Source organism: Pseudorca crassidens, chromosome 2 (genome assembly GCF_039906515.1).
Source record: "Pseudorca crassidens isolate mPseCra1 chromosome 2, mPseCra1.hap1, whole genome shotgun sequence".
Classification (NCBI taxonomy): Eukaryota; Metazoa; Chordata; class Mammalia; order Artiodactyla; family Delphinidae; genus Pseudorca; species Pseudorca crassidens.
Genome location: NC_090297.1, coordinates 30,320,064 through 30,336,820, shown reverse-complemented (window position 1 = coordinate 30,336,820; position 16,757 = coordinate 30,320,064). Strand labels below are relative to the sequence as shown.

General features: G+C 44.5%; 1 protein-coding gene across 4 annotated transcripts in view; it reads left to right on the top strand.

The window, feature by feature from the left end:
• MTF1 (metal regulatory transcription factor 1) overlaps positions 1-16,757 on the top strand; it is a 43,192-nt gene that overhangs the window by 3,192 nt on the left and 23,243 nt on the right. For all 4 annotated transcript variants that reach the window (XM_067725547.1, XM_067725546.1, XM_067725544.1 and 1 more), the window contains exons 3-4: positions 14,271-14,509; positions 15,322-15,453. In XM_067725547.1, the coding sequence (XP_067581648.1) occupies positions 14,271-14,509; positions 15,322-15,453 (371 nt within the window). The remainder of the gene's footprint in view (positions 1-14,270; positions 14,510-15,321; positions 15,454-16,757) is intronic.

Genomic DNA, 16,757 nt, shown 5'->3' with positions numbered 1-16,757 from the left:
GCTAATGTGCGGAAGGTAACACATATTACAATGCTTCGAAAACTGTAAAGCATTGTACAGATTGTACTAGGGGTGATAATTAGCAGAGTAAAAGATGTGGTTTAAAGGTAGTGATATACATTATCCGGGAACTAATTGCAGGTCAACTAGGAAAAAAAACGATCCCTGGTAGTTGCAATGCCAGGGACTAAATGTAAGATGTTACCAAACAGCCATTGGGTAAATTGTTTAGCAGGATATTTTTCTCTTTTGCTGTAATTCAGGTCTTGAAACTGGAGAATCTTTTTTTTCGTGGCATTTGGTTTTCCTTTGCTAGCCTTAGAACCTCAGAGCTGGAAGGAACCCTAGTGAGACCATCTTGTCTTACCTCCCACCTCATGTAGGGATCTCTCTGCAGCATCTCTGACACCAATTCCTCTGGTCTCTGCTTGAACACTTACAGAATGACGAGAGCACAGTGTTTCACAGTTCAGCCTAATACAAAGTTTGTTGGCCGGATCTGATTGTTAGAAAGCTTTTGCTCGTATGGAGCCAAAATCTGCCTTCCTGCAGCTGCTGCCCGCTGGTCCCAGTGCTTCCTTTCTTCTTTTTTTAAAAAATTTATTTATTTTATTTTTGACTGTGTTGGGTCTTCGTTGTTGTGCACAGGCTTTCTCTAGTTGTGGCGAGCGGGGGTTATTCTTCGTTGTGGCGCGTGGGCTTCTCATTGCAGTGGCTTCTCTTTTTGCAGAGCACGGGCTCTAGGTGCGTGGGCTTCAGTAGTTGTGGCACGCAGGCTCAGCAGTTGTGGCTCACAGGCTCCAGAGCACAGGCTCAGCAGTTGTGGCACGCGGGCTTAGTTGCTCCATGACATGTGGGATCTTCCCGGACCAGGGCTCGAACCCGTGTCCCCTGCATTAGCAGGCAGATTCTTAACAACCGTGCCACCAGGGAAGCCCCCAGTACTTCCTTTCTGAGCAGCAAGCTAAATCTTCTTCCGACCCGACAACCCCTCAGGTAATTGAAGATCATGGGTTTCTCTACATCTTTTCCTGTGCAGGCTCGACATCTCCATTTACTTAAATGTTCCTCTTACGACATTTTCCTCTAGTTTCTCATCAGCCTCGTCACCTTTGATTGCACAAGTTCCGGTTTTCCAAAGTCCTTAAAATTTGTAACTGAGCACAGTCTCACAAGTGTGAGTCAACTGGTACTGAATACTGTGCGACTCTTTATCTCTTCATCTGGACGCTGTACTACAATTGTGATATGGTCTGTATTTTATTAGCAACAACATCCTACTGTAAGCTGGCACTTGGAAATCTCTAGAATGGTGTTTCTTAGCTGGGGGTAGTTTTGTCCCCTAGGAGACACATTTGGCAATATCTGAAGAAGTTTGTCGGTTGTCGCACTGGGGAAGTGCTACTGGAATCTAGTGGGTAGAGCCCAAAGGTCTGTAAACATCTACAGTGCACGGGACAGCTCCCTACAACACATAAATAATTGTCTGGCCCCAAATGTCAGTTAGCTGTATTCCAATAAAATTTTACTTACGAAACAGGCAGTGGGCTACCCTGACTACCCTTAGTCTAGAACATAGGGAGTTGTAGCAGAGAAGGATGGAAGTACAGCAGAGATTCAGACATGGAAGGCAGTGATAGCATGCAGAGGGATCTCGGCTGTATCCTGGAAATGCACTGAAGGTGTCTGAGCCAAGAAGTGTCGTGGTTGGAGTGGTATTTTAGAAAGGTTGCTCTGGTAGCCGTGGCAGCTTGATTGCCTGCTTAGGAGATAGTTGCAGTTTAGGTTTGGGGTTTCCTTTGAGTCTGATGAAAGATGGTGTGGAAAGAATCCAGGGCTTTTGTTGAAGTATAAGAGAACTTGGTATATTATTGGAGTTTGAAGAATGAGCCATGAATTGAGTCTGACTCAAAGGATTCATCCGTTTTTCCAAGTGTGTTGAGTTTCTTCTGTCTCTTAGCACAGGGGCCACATGGGTGACTGATGGAGCTTCAGATCTCAGTAGTGAGTTAAGTAGTTCGAGTCCACTGTGATAGGTACTTTGAGGCTCATTCAGAGTGCTCTGTGCATGCTGAGGAGAAAGCGGCTGACTCTGCTGTCCCCCTTGCCCTCCATGAATGTTGATTCCATAACAGGAATCAAGAAGACAGGAAGAGGAGAATGTTTGGTGGGGAAATTGATGAGATGGTTGGAGTATAATGAATGTATAGTCCTTGGAGAAAAGCAAAGTGAACAGGTTGAGAAGAAGCCCTTTGGAAATGTGGACCTGAAGTTGAGGAAGTGGCTGGGGAATAGAATTGCGGATCCATGAAGGAGCAGTAGTTCAAACTGTGGGCAAATAACCCAAGGGAGAAGTAAGAATTGTTCTGAGAATTTAAGGGTTGGAAAGAGAAAGAGGAACCAGAGTTCCCTTGGTCCCAGGGATGGGTGGAACGCAGTGCTGTGGAAGCTGAGGGAAGAGAGGTTTAAGAAGTGACCCTGCAGAGGGATTGAGGGGCCGAAGAGGAGCCATTAGTTCTTCTGCTTGTGCAATTGATCACCTCATGGGAAGACTTGCGCTAGAGGGCTGGAGGCTGAAGGCAGATGTCAAGCTATGGATAAGTGAGTGGGCGGTGAGGAAACAGGAGGCAGGAAGCATCAGCTTTTTCTTTTCTTTTTCTAATAGGGTAGTTGGAGGAAGAAGAGTGATGAGGCGGTAGTAAGTCAAGGGGACTGGATCATTTTTTTAGCAGAGGAAATTTGAACATGGCTTAGGGCCTAAACTTTGGGCCATCCTCAGTTAATGATTACTATGTGAGAGTGTTTCAAGAGCAGATGTTTGGGAAACATAAAGTTAAATCAAGACAGAGATTTGCTTATTAGTATGGGATTTCTCAAGAGCTTTTGATAATAACTAAGAAGGAAGGACATGCAGAATTCTCCAAATATTTTGAACTTGGGAAACCATGTTTCGGGCCTTATTTCCACAGTCAGTGTTTTGTGGAACACATTTTGGGAAATGCTGATCTAGGCAGAAAAGGAGGAGAGGGTAGAGAAGGAATGATTATGCAGTCAGTGATATGAGCTGTCACTTTTCCCACTTCGTCCTATTGCAAGCCTGGTTTACCACTCATGTCTTCTGATCCTTGATAATCATGTAATAGGACAAGGTCAAGGGCACTGTAAGCAACTTGTTCAGTCTACCGTGGATTTAGCTCACTCTACTTCCCTCTCATCACATTTTCCCATTCTATCCATGAGACCTACAAGGAAGGTTCTAGAAACTATTTTTGAAATCATTAGTTACAGGGTTGGTTGGGGATTGAGGGAGAAGCAGCAGTGGCTTTCAGCCTTTGAAAATTTTGCTAAATGACCAGGCATTCAGGAGACTCGCCTTCCTGAAGCACCATCTTAACCGTAGCTTTTGTTTTAACAGAGGTGTAGCTTTTGTTTTAAGAGGTGTTATTTTATTTTATTTTTTGGCATTTAAATCCATTTAATTGCCCTGAAGAGGCCAGTGTTTATGACTATTTGATAACACTCTTCATGATTTCTTTACATTCCCCTACCCCCACCTTTAAAAAAAACCAAAAAACAAAAAACTTGGTCTTTTCTCCATCTCTACACCCAGGTGTTACTCTTGAGAAATCAGATCATTTGATAACTAGTTAGTCTTCTTGGCTTCCAAAGCAGCTTATTTTCAGAGCCAGATTTTTGCTTGATTTTCCTGTTTACCCTTGATTGTTCCATTGTTTCCTATAGTGTGTGGTTGGCTTACCTATTACTTCATTTTTTTCCCTCGTGCTTGTCTTGTGCAAAAATAAACCAACCAGAACCTTGCTACAGGTGCTGTCTTCTTCCACAGGGCCGCTGGCCATTCCCATTCAAATTGCACATGTCTTATTCTCGAACTTGCTACTTTACTACTGTCTGCCTGTCGATTTGGTAGCTTTGAAAACTCTCAGATCAAAACATTGTCATTTTGGGCTTCCCTGGTGGCGCAGTGGTTGAGAGTCCGCCTGCCGATGCAGGGGACGCGGGTTCGTGCCCCGGTCCGGGAAGATCCCACATGCCGCGGAGCGGCTGGGCCCGTGAGCCACGGCCGCTGAGCCTGTGCGTCTGGAGCCTGTGCTCCGCAGCGGGAGAGGCCACAACAGTGAGAGGCCCGCGTACCGCAAAAAAAACCCCAAAACATTGTCATTTTGCTGAGGATCAGCATTCTTTTTTTAAAAAATTAATTTATTTATGGCTGCGTTGCGTCTTCGTTGCTGTGCGTGGGCTTTCTCTAGTTGCGGCGAGCAGGGGCTACTCTTCATTGCAGTACGCGGGCTTCTCATTGCGGTAGCTTCTTGTACAGCACAGGCTCTAGACGTGTGGGCTTCAGTAGTTGTGGCACTCGGGCTTCAGTAGTTGTGGCTTGTGGTCTTAGTTGCTCCGTGGCATGTGGGATCTTCCCGGACCAGGGCTCGAACCCATGTCCTCTGCCTTGGCAGGAGGATTCTTAACCACTGTGCCACCAGGAAAGTCCAGGATCGGCATTCTTAAGCCTTGCTCTTTTAAAACCTTTCTACTCAGCTGTATTTCTAAGGAGATGTATTTCCTTTAGTCAGTTCACGCAGTCGATGGTTTCCCAAACTTTCTTGCGTCTGTGCCCTTCCTGAGACCTTTCCAGGACTGTTGGGTTATCTGTTCATCTACCTCTGTCTGAACCACATCGGTGAACATAACGTTCCCGCCCCCCCCACCGCCCCACCAACTGATCTTGCACTTTTCTGCTGCATGGTTGGCAGCATGAAGCATGAAGAAGCCCAGGAATCACATACCAAATATGCTCTTCATGATGCCTCAGAGTATTCCAGTGCATTGACTGGGAGAGAATAGCTTTTTCTACCAAGAAGCACAGTTACAGTGATGCTTTATGAATTAGGCTGCTTGCTACGTTGGTCAGTGACATTCCAAGGGGTCTGTTTTTTTTAGTGTGACAAATTTTAAGTATAAAAATAAGGGGGGAAATTTGACTCCAGTGTTTCAGAGCCTTTTTGCAACATGCCCTTTACCTTGGGAGACCCAGTTCCAATCTCATTCCTCATTATCAATCCCACAGGCAGTGGAAGGATCCACTCAGACAAACCAGGTTGTTGCTGACTCTGCGAAGGGGACCCACCCACTTTTAGTCTTTGCACGCAGTGATTACATTCCTTTACAGGTTCCCTTCTGAATACCATGGAATTGCCCTTCAGAACTAGGACAGAGACTGTTTCTGCTTGAAGTGCTAGTGTTAAGGATTCATTCATTCTTTCCACAAGCTTTTGCTTATTGAGTATCTACATTTGTCAAATACCAGGAAGAACAAAGAAATAATCCCTACCCTGAGGGACTCTAGGGGAGTCTAGAAGGGAGACTGCTAGAGGCTGTATGTGCGAGGTTTGGTAGGAAACCAGGGCTGGAAGCATTTTCTGTTTACCAGCAGACGAAGCCATTTGAGCGCTGTCCCCTGCATGCCTGCATGTGTGTCACATACCTCTGTGCAGCATTCAGCATTTCCATCACTGAGGCCCACTGGCTTGGAAAAGGGACAAGGGTGGTTTTATGTTCATACTAGTTTTCCAGCATAATGCTGCAGGAATAACAGTTCTCGGATTTACATTGTACATAGGCTGTACCTGTTGAGTATTGCTAAAATTTTGCTGTGGTAGGACGTTGGAGAAAGAATCCGAATGTTAATGTTTTTCTCTTATTTAAATCAAGCTTATTCTTAAAATTGTTTCTTCTGTGATGTGCGCAGGGATAATTTAGACCTAGGTTCCGTCTTTGTTCTGGTATATACTGTGTGGCCTTGGGTAAGCTGCTCTGTTTCCTCTTTTGTAAAATTGAAATGAAAATATCCCGTTGCGTTTCATGACGGTGAAATGAGATTTATTCATTTATAAATATATAACGGGACAAATAAAACATTTAGCATAGTGTCTGGTGCATGGTGGTCGTTTGGTGAATGTTCATTTACTTTCTCTTCCTCGTAGGCCCACATAGTTCTTGAAGGAGGTATGGAAGGAGGTATTCTGTTAAAGAAAAGGTTAAAATTGTCTTTGTTAGGAACCCTTTGGGAAGCATTTTCTCCTAAAACAGGGTTATAAATTGTGTTTGGGTTCCCTGGAACCCAGTGACCCCTAATTTGCTGAACTGTCATATTAATACAGCTATGGAATGTGACCCACCATTTAGAACCGTGTTTTACAAGGAGAACATGTTGGTAGTCCCGCTGGAGGGGTTCTAGGTGCAGCCCTTGCCACAGGTAACCGTCCATGCTCATGCTCTGCTCCCTTGGACTTCTTGGCCTTCCGTAGCAGCAGGCCCCCGAAAGTTACTTCCATGGTGGGCAGTTGGGGCATGAAGCAAAGCTGGGGGCTCTTTTTAAATATTATTCTTAATTTTTTACAATTGAGATAAAATTGATATATAACATTATGTAACATAATGATTCAGTAATTGTATATATTGCCAAATGATCACCATTGTAAGTCTAATTATCATCCATCCCCACGCATAATCTTTTTTTTTGTTTTTTTTTGCTGTACGCGGGCCCCTCACTGTTGTGGCCTCTCCCGTTGCGGAGCACAGGCTCCAGACGCGCAGGCTCAGCGGCCATGGCTCACGGGCCCAGCCGCTCTGCGGCATGTGGGATCTTCCCGGACTGGGGCACAAACCCTTGTCCCCTGCATCGGCAGGCGGACTCCCAACCACTGCACCACCAGGGAAGCCCTTTTTTCTCTTGTGATGAGAACTTTTAAGATCTACTCTCTCAGCAACTTTCAAATATACAATACAGTATTATTAACTATAGTTACCATGCTGTACATTACATTCCCATGACTGACTGACTTCATAAGCTGAGGACTCTTACAGCTAAAGAATGAGGATTCCTGTTATGCTGGCAGTGACAGTGGCAAGAGGGTTAGATGGTTAGCATCCTGTTGAGTGCCTGCTGTGTACTAGGCACTGTGTTAGGGACTCTGATCGTTTTGTATTTTCATAACAATCTTATAAACTAGGTACTGTTAGCTCTCATTTTACAGATGAGAAAACGGAGGCTTAGAAACATACAACTGGCAAGTGGTAGAGTTGAGATTTGAACTGAGGACTTTGTGCTTTCCTATCATACACACCACCTTTGTGAAGACAAGAGAGGAGAATCAGGCACTGAAACCCATTAGCTATGAAAAGGGCTGAGAAATGAGGGGCAACAGGATGGCATTAGTTCTGTAAGGGTAAAGGATTTAGGTGGGGGAGCAGCTATGTAAATTCAGCTCTGAGATGGGCAGTGGAGGTCACTGCAGGGCTCTTCCATTCCTACTTCGAGCTCTTTGGTTGCACATTATGGAGTGGGAGAAAGGAGATCACTGCCAGTGTGGAAACAGAGTTGGTACTGGGGAGAGGGATGGGAAGTCCCTAGTGATGGGGAGGAAAGGGCAGCTCCTACAGCTGTAACGGCCAAGCCAATCATTTATTTATAAGAATGTTCAGCTGCTGGGTGCTCACAATCAGAGGCTCTTTTTCCTTATTGAGAATGGCGCTGTTAGTGTGTGTAGGATCTAGTTCTCTCAGACTCATTTCTTTTTCCTCCAACAGAAACCCAGCCTTTTTTCTCTTCTGAATTTTTTTAAGCTTTTGTCTCCTAGAGTTCCAGTGTTTTTCTCATTTTTGCCTATCTCATTCACCTTTCCTCCTCTGATCCTGTTGACTTAACAGGGCAGTCATCCTTGTTAAATACTTCTCTATTCTAGAACTACTCAGAACACTTCTTGAATCAACATCAGTTCTCTGAAAGCTCACGCCTCCTGCCCATTCCTCGCATTAGACCTGGTCCGTCCCTCAGTGAGCCCAAACTGTGCTGTCTCTGAGCTCCTTAGCTTCGTAATCGACAGCCATTTAAGTGATGCAGTGCTCAAACTCTTTTGGAGAAACGTGTTTTCCAATGGAATCTTTGGTGACATTATGTTCATATTACAGATACTTTAGTTAATTTCGATGGGCCAATTATTATGTGTCACCTCTCCCTCAAGTTCTTTAAATTTAGCTTGGGTATCACCTCCTTCGAGAAGCTTTTCTTAGTCATCCCCAAGTTTAAGTTTTTTGTAGTTTTTTTTTTCTAAGTTTTTCTCTATATTCTAGTATCCATACAACTTCTCATACCATATTGTTCTTGTCTGTTTGAATTGCCTCTTGACTTTGAGCTCCTTGGGAGCAGGGGCCATTTTTTCTCTATCCCTAGCACCTGGGAAATATAATCCCTGGAACATAAGGTTTATCATGCATGTATGCATTCAAAAAAATAAATTGTATTTCAGTGTACCAAATGTTGCAACACCTCCCCTATGTAACGTGTTTTTTGCAGCTTCCTCCTCTGATCCAGTTTGAGGAGGTTTAGTTTTCCCTTTTTGTGAAATGTGGTGCTGTTTAGAAACGATTCTGAAAGACACAGTATAGAGACTTCCATTTACTGCCTTCCTCCAGATGGGGTGAGGTTGTGCGTTTATTCAGCATACCATTGGGGAGCATTTGCTTTGACAGTCATCTGTCCCCCCGTTAAATACAAATACCTTCCCCACTCTTTGTCCTCTCTCCTAACTTCCCCCTCTCTCTCCTCAGCCGTTCCGTGAAAGAGTAGTTATATTCATTGTCTCTAGCTCCTTGCTTTTCCCTGACTTTTCAGCCTGTTACGTCCTGGCTTCTGCTTCTACCCCTCCAGTGAAGCTAGTCTTGCTGGGGCAGTTCTGACCTTGTGAATTGGCTGAGTCCAGGAAATGCTCCCTCAGTCACCTCTGCTGCATTTGACCTGGTTGACCATCCTCCTTGAAACTCTGTTGCTTTGTCACTTATAGTCCTTGCCACTACTTTCCTCAACACTCAGTCCTGTTGGTTTGGTTTTGTTTGTTCGTTTAGTCATCCATTGCTTCACTCAACAAATCTGAGTTACTTCTCCACAAGGCTAGTTCCTGAGGCTGTTGGCAGTGAACAAGACGGATGTGGTCCTTGCTCTCATGGAGCCTACAGTCCAGCTGGAGAGTAGCCGTTTATTCATTTAACTCCACAAATATCTACTTAGTGCCTCCTGCTTTCCAGCTACTGCTGTGCCTAGATTCCAAATAGATAATCATGTAAATTATCTACGTGCTTTAAAGAAATACAGGCTGCTATAAGGGTACCTCTTCTAGTTTGGGGAGGGGGTAGGGATCGGTCAGGGAAGAGGTCCTTGAGGAAGGAACACTTAATGGAAGCTTGAATTGGCCAAGTAAGAAAACCTAGATGGGAGCAGGGGTCGGTAGGGCTGGGAGACAGGGAGGGATAGTTAGTTGCACTTGTTACTTACAAAGTTATCAACTGCTGTAGCGTCTTAAGAATGAAATTCTGCTCTCGTCATTCACCGTTGTCGTAAGCTCCACGACGGAGACATGCGGCGGGCTTCTTTATTATAGCATTCATGGGGTCCTGGTTCTCCTTCCTGGTCAGTGATCATTTTGAAATCTCTGTCTTGCAGCACCAAAGAGGTCTGTTTTTAGTCTTGATGAAAAATCAGGACATGTGTGTGAGAGGCTAATTAACCATGTATGCTGAGTGGCATAGTTAAATATTATTAGAATTCAGAGAAGGGGACTGTCACATAGATATGGAGTGATAGTGGCGGGCATCGGAGGTAGTGAGGCTTGAATGGAAGAGAGACTCAGAAAAGCAGAGAAGAAAGGAACCAGGCATTTCCAGTAGAGAGAAAAGAGAGAGAACAAAGGCAGGCGAGTGGGAATTCAGTGTTGCGTTAGGGAAGGGGTTACCGTCCCCTGTAGGCCTCGACAGAGCCTGCTTTTGGCCTGGTGACAGAAGAGGACCTGGAAGGACTTTGAGTACAAGGCTAGGGAATTGGGACTTAATCATTTGAGCAGAGAGGTGGTACATGTGGGACACTTTTAGAATAAATCTGGCAGTGATTGGCTTCAAAGCTAGGCACTGAGACATGAGAATGCCTGGTCAGTAGTTCAGTTCAGCAGATGTTTATGGAGCATGTCCTGTGTGGCATGGGGAAGGGAAAGGGATGAATGAGCGAGAGAGCGCTTGCCTGGGGAACCTAAAGACATGTGCAAGATCCTGTCGGTGGTTGGGCTTTTGAGAGAAGGACAAAGAGCCAGAGGCGAGTTGGGCTTTTTTTTCCTTTAACATCTTTATTGGAGTATAATTGCTTTACAGTGGTGTGTTAGTTTCTGCTTTATAACAAAGTGAATCAGCTATACACATACATATATCCCCGTATCTCCTCCCTCTTACATCTCCCTCCCACCCTCCCTATCCCACCCCTCTAGGTGGTCACAAAGCACGGAGCTGATCTCCCTGTGCTATGCGGCTGCTTCCCACTAGCTATCTATTTTACATTTGGTAGTGTATACATGTCCATGCCACTCTCTCACTTCGTCCCAGCTTACCCTTCGCGCTCCCGTGTCCTCAAGTCCATTCTCTGCATCTTTATTCCTCTCCTGCCCCTGGGTTCTTCATAACCATTTTTTTTTTAAGATTCCATATATATATGTTAGCATACGGTGTTTGTTTTTCTCTTTCTGACTTCACTCTGTATGACAGACTCGAGGTCCATCCACCTCTCTATAAATAACTCAATTTCGTTTCTTTTTGTGGCTGAGTAATATTCCATTGTATATATGTGCCACATCTTCTTTATCCATGCATCTGTCGATGGACACTTAGGTTGCTTCCATGGCCTGGCTATTGTAAATAGAGCTGCAGTGGACATTGTGGTACAGGACTCTTTTTGAATTATGGTTTTCTCAGGGTATATGCCCAGTAGTGGGATCGCTGGGTCGTATGGTAGTTCTATTTTTAGTTTTTTAAGGAACCTGCATACCGTTCTCCATAGTGGCTGTATCAGTTTGCATTCCCACCAACCGCGCAAGAGGGTTCCCTTTTCTCCACACCCGGGAGATGGGCTTTTGAGAGAAGGACAAGGAGCCAGAGGGGAGATGGGCCCCTCCCTTCCCCACGCCCACAGGTTTTCAGGGTTTGGCAAACTGTGGTCCACAGGCCAAGTCCATACAGACGCCTGTTTTTGTAGAATGGTTTTATTTTTTAATTATTTTTAAAATCAAAAGAACATTATTTCATGATATATGAAAATTATATGAAATTCAGATTTCATTGTCCATAAATAAAGTTTTTTTGGTGCACAGCCTTGCTTGTCCATTTATATATTGTCTATGGTTACTGTCACATACAGCAGATCCTCCTTCTCTGAAACTGAATGTCCTTTCCCCTACCTGAGGCTTTTCCCTCCACCCAGGCTTTTAAATATCCTTGTGGTCTTTAGGTTCCTCCCAGATCCTCAGCTTCTTTTTTCCAGGACCTTTCTCCTTCCAGATACGCTCAAGACCTATCTTACTTCAAACAGACAAACAACACTTCATCAACTCAAAAGTCCACTTGTGCTACTGCTCTCCATCTCCAGTCTCTATCCCCGCCTTTCCTTATTCACCTTCGTCCAGACTTCTGACCTCATCAGTCCATTAAAACTAGCCTTGCTGAGTCACTGGTGAACTCCTAGCTGCTGGATCCAGTAGTTTGCCCAGTCCTATCTTCCTTGTTTTCTCTGACATTTAACATTTCGATCATTCTCTTTTCCTTGAGACTCTTTATCTTCTGGCTTCTGTGACATCCATCTCCTTTGCTTCTCTTCCTAATTCCCCAGCCCTGTCTCCCACTCATCCATCAGTGGCTTCTCTTCTTTGACCAGTTCCTTAAACACTGGTGACATTCAGGAGCCCATCCTTTGTCCTCGTAGCCAAGATTTTACTGAGCATCTACTATATGTCAGTCCCTGTTATTGAAATACTTTACGCAGATTATTCCTAATTATTACAACAACCCCAAAAAGATCGATTTTGTTTCCTTGTTATAAACAGGAAATTGAGACTCAGCTTAAGTAATTTTCCAAAGGTTGCACAGTAAGTGGCAGAGCTGGGGCTTGAACCAGCCTGCTTTAGTGTATAGTAAAGTCATCTATTATCTGTGTACCAGAGACTCCTGCTGTAGACTTTCTTTTTAGCTTCCAGCCTATATGTCTGTCTACTAGACATTTCTACCTGGCAGCACCTCAAACCCAACTTATCGTCTCTCCCTAACCCCCATCCAGTCCAGAATTGGTATGTGACCATCTCTTTTGTCATTCAGGCCCCAATCATGGGAGTTGATTTTGACTTTGCCTCTCCCCGACGGCTGCCATGCACCCAGTTGTCACTACAGCCACTCATTTCTCCCCTTTTAATTTCTCTGCAATTCATCTCTAATGATGTCCACTATATCACTTCCTTAGTTCAGATTCTTCTCATCTCTATCTTGGACTATTGTCTCCCTTCTCTTAATCTCTACCCCTTCTTCTATTCTCTTAGCCTTCCAGTCTGTCTTCCATAGCTTCCAGGATGATCTTTTCTAAACCCCACATCTGATTGTGTTGCTATATTGGTTAAAACCTACTGATGGCTCCCGTTGTCCTCTTCCTCTACTCCATAGCTTAACTAAGGAGGCTTCACCTTATTTTTCTAGATTCTTTTTCCAGTCTCTTACCTACTCAGGTGTGTTTGTGGTCTCCTGTACCGGCGTACTCATTTATCTCTCCAATGTAGTTCTCAAGGTGTTACTTCTTTCTGGAATGCCCATCTCTTCCAGTTTGTCTGAGGAACATTTTTTCAGTTTAATCCCTAAAAAATGGACAAATAGGCAAACCAAAAAACACCCTCAGTTCAGAGAGAGTGCCTCAGCTTCTGAGCCTTCACTGTGTCCAGTCTTTCTTAGAGGGGTTAGGTTTCCCTTCTTCATGCTTCCCAAGCACCGCGGATGTGTATCTGTTGTCCGACCCAGCACAGTGTGTGATAATTTGTGCGCGTCTGCCTCATTAAAATGGTACTCTTTAAAGACAGAGCTTTATGTCTTGTTCGCCTTTTTACCTGTGGTATCTAGCTTGTTGCCTGGGACATAGAAGTTCATTAACTGTTGAATGAATACCAATAGTGTGGTGAGAGCTATGGACTGAAGCTTTGGAGAAGGATGAGGATTAAAGGATGAAGATGTTTGCTAAAGCTGAAGAGTAGGCAGAACTAGCGCCCCGATATGTGTAGCATCAGATCAATGACAAAGTCTTTCCACAGATGCTTTATCTCATTTTGTTCTGCTCAGAAGCGCCGTCAGACAGGCAGGGCAGGCATTCAGTTTTGCCTTTTAGAAATGAAGAATCTTTAGTTCAGAGACGTGAAAAGACCTACCCAAAGTCCTGAACCTAAGTGCCAGAATTCAGTCTTCTCCAGCCAAGGCTATGATGCTTCCCCCGAACCAGTGGAGAGATGGGGAAGGTTTGGGAGATGAGAGAGAAATTTGGGGCTAAACCTACATTTAGAGGTTAAAGAAAAGGAGTGAGTGGCTCAGGGAAGACGATAAAGAGCCCCAGAGAATGACTGTGTGGTGAAAGACAAGTTTTCAGAAGGAGAAGGCATTGTTGATGAGATTTTTTTTCAAATACTAAAGGAAAATTGGGAAGGAGGAAAGAGTTTTACCACCGGGAAGCTCAAGAGAATGGTTTCGTCCGGTGAAGCCCACCTGGCCGAGTGGTTCCACAGGCATTGAGGGAGGTGGAGGCACCTGTGGATAGCACCCTTTCCAGAAGGGTGATGGTGGGAAGGAGACCAATAGGCTGGCAGCTTGAGGAACGTTGTACTACCAAATATTCCCAGAAATTCATGGTACATTTTTTTCATTCTGTAGACCTGAAAATAATGCAGTGGAAATTATGCTAGTACATAACTGTGCTAGTATACCTATGACTGAGTATATAAATTTCAGAATGTTTTAAACTCAATTTAACATTGGTCTATTCCAATCAAGATATAGTGCCAGAGGGCAGGATGTTCAATCAAGCCTTAAAGTCAAATTGTATTTGAATATGGGTAAGTGTAGTAGTATGTGCCCACCTACGGGAGTAGACGTTTACTAGTCCGAAAACACTGTTCTTATATTCATTTAGAGTGTTTACCTACCTACAAGCTTGTCTCTTGGGCATTACTCGCATCATTTGTCGTCCGGTGTAATTTGGTCAACGGGAAGATTTTCCCCACTTTTGTTAGAGGGTGTTTTCTGTGTTGATGATAAAAACCTGTGTGTTTCATCTGCATCTCCTGAGAGCCAAGCCCTGCGGAGAGTTAGGCCCTGAGCAGCTCTTTTGTCCCACTGACAAGGTGTCTTCTGTCTGCCAGGTAAAGAGGTACCAGTGCACCTTTGAGGGCTGTCCCCGCACCTACAGCACAGCAGGCAACCTGCGCACCCACCAGAAGACCCACCGGGGAGAGTACACCTTTGTCTGTAATCAGGAGGGCTGCGGCAAGGCCTTCCTCACCTCCTACAGCCTCAGGATCCACGTGCGGGTGCACACGAAGGAGAAGCCGTTTGAGTGCGACGTGCAGGGCTGTGAGAAGGCGTTCAACACGCTATACAGGTCAGCCCATTCCTCCCTCCCTGCACCACCAGCCTCTGACCCCAGCTCTGTCCTGACTGAAGAGCTCTCCCTGCACAGTACAGACGTTCACTTTCAGGGCTTTAAAGAGGACAGTAATGCTCAACTGTTGACAGTTCATTAGAGGAACTTGTAACTTAAAGATTGACACATACTGGGTTGGTTAAAAATCAGAGTCCATTTGTGTCCGGATTCATATCTCCTGGAATGCCATCCTGGCCTCAGGGTTTTAGTATTTAGCATAGAATAATATCTCCTGTTGGCTCAGGAGCTTGGAACCAAGGTTTCTTTCACTTCCTTCCCGGCCTCACCTTAAAGATTAACTTTTTTCTACCCCCAAGAAATGGGGAGTGGTCCACTCAGCCATTTCCCTTTTCCACCGTTTGTGTCAAGAGACTTATATTAGTGTTCAACATTGCATGTAAAATAGCACACATAATAAATACTAGCTGACACTTAGAAAGCACCCATTGTGTGCTAGGAAGTGTCCTGAGTGCTGGCCCTCACAGCCACTGCTCAGGAAATGGAAGCACGGAGAGGTTTTGTAACTGGCTCAAGGTCCCCCTTCTGGTAGAGGAGAACAGAATTTGAGTCCCAGGCAGCCTGGCTCCAGGCCACACTCACACCACTACGCCATATACTTCTCTGAATTTCTCTTTGAGCACAAAATGTTGGATACTAATGTATTATGGCTATAGAATTCTTATGCACTTGACCCTGACGCACATTAAGCTGACGTGGGAAGGCTCTGTAGTACATTATGACAAAGGGGATTTCTCTGGGATATCTTGCAGGCTGAAAGCACATCAGAGGCTTCACACAGGGAAGACGTTTAACTGTGAATCTGAAGGCTGCAGCAAGTACTTCACCACGCTCAGTGATCTGAGGAAGCACATTCGAACCCATACAGGAGAAAAGCCATTTCGGTGGGTCTTGCTGTTTTCTATTGTCACTGACGAGGTTTCAGCTGAGTGTTTTGGTGTACTCTAAAATTTGTCAAAGTGGAAAGGAAATTCCCTTCGCTGGTTCTTTGGGCAGTGTTTGCTTTCTCCAGGATAGTTGTAACCAACTACTGCAGATTGGAGGAGTGGCGATGGATTCCAAGAGCATCCCTACCTACTCTGCGGATGGTGGCCTCTCTGCCTCATTCTTTCCCTTTCTTTCTTTCTTTCTTTTTTAAATTTTATTTATTTATTTTATTTATTATTTTTTTATTTTTGGCTTCATTGGGTCTTTGTTACTGCACACGGGCTTTCTCTAGTTGCGCTGTGCAGGCTTCTCATTGTGGTGGCTTCTCTTGTTGCAGAGCACGTGGGCTTCAATAATTGTGGCACGCAGGCTCAGTAGTTGTGGCTCGCCGGCCCTAGAGCGCAGGCTCAGTAGTTTTGGCGCATGGGCTTTGTTGCTCCGCGGCATGTGGGATCTTCCCTGACCAGGGCTCGAACCCATGTCCCCTGCATCGGCAGGTGGATTCTTAAGCACTGTGCCACCATGGAAGCCTCCCCACCCCTTTATTTTCAAGAAACGTTTGTTGAAACTCACTTACGTATTGGGTACTTTTATCAGTGCTAGAGAAATACTAAGATACCGGCTCTCCTTTTGAGAACCTTAGTCTGGTGGAAAAGAACCGCAAGTAACCAGACAGTATCTGAGACTGAGATGCTGAAAGAGCTTTGAGCACAGAGGCAAGGATACGTACCTAAGAAGAGGTGGGGAGGGAAGGGGGAAATGAGGGGAAATGAGGGGTAGGGATGCTTAGGCTACTGGTTCAGGTATTTTTTTCTTTTATCACTTGTTCGGTTGTTGCTTTGTAATATGTCATGTGTACATGCAAACATATAGGAGCATCCATTTTTATCTGTAGATTTCAATTTATATATATATACATATATGGACACACATATATATTTAACTGATGCATGTATAAGGTTGAAGGAAGGAGTTGTATCATCTACTTTCTCCTCTGCTCATAGCATTTAGCGTGGTTCTGGGCATTCAGCAGGGATTGAAGAACAACTTTGGGATGATTATATGACATTTTTAACAAGGTAATCAGTTTGTGAGGATTTCCCCCTAAATGTAATACAGATATATTACTGAAAATGGCCCATAAACAATGTCTTTGATTTGACAGGAGGGATTGCTCTTATGTTCATGGCATTAAATATGCTACTTTTCTGTTCTCAAATCACTCATCTCATTAGGATACCTAGAAATTGAAAAGTCTTCA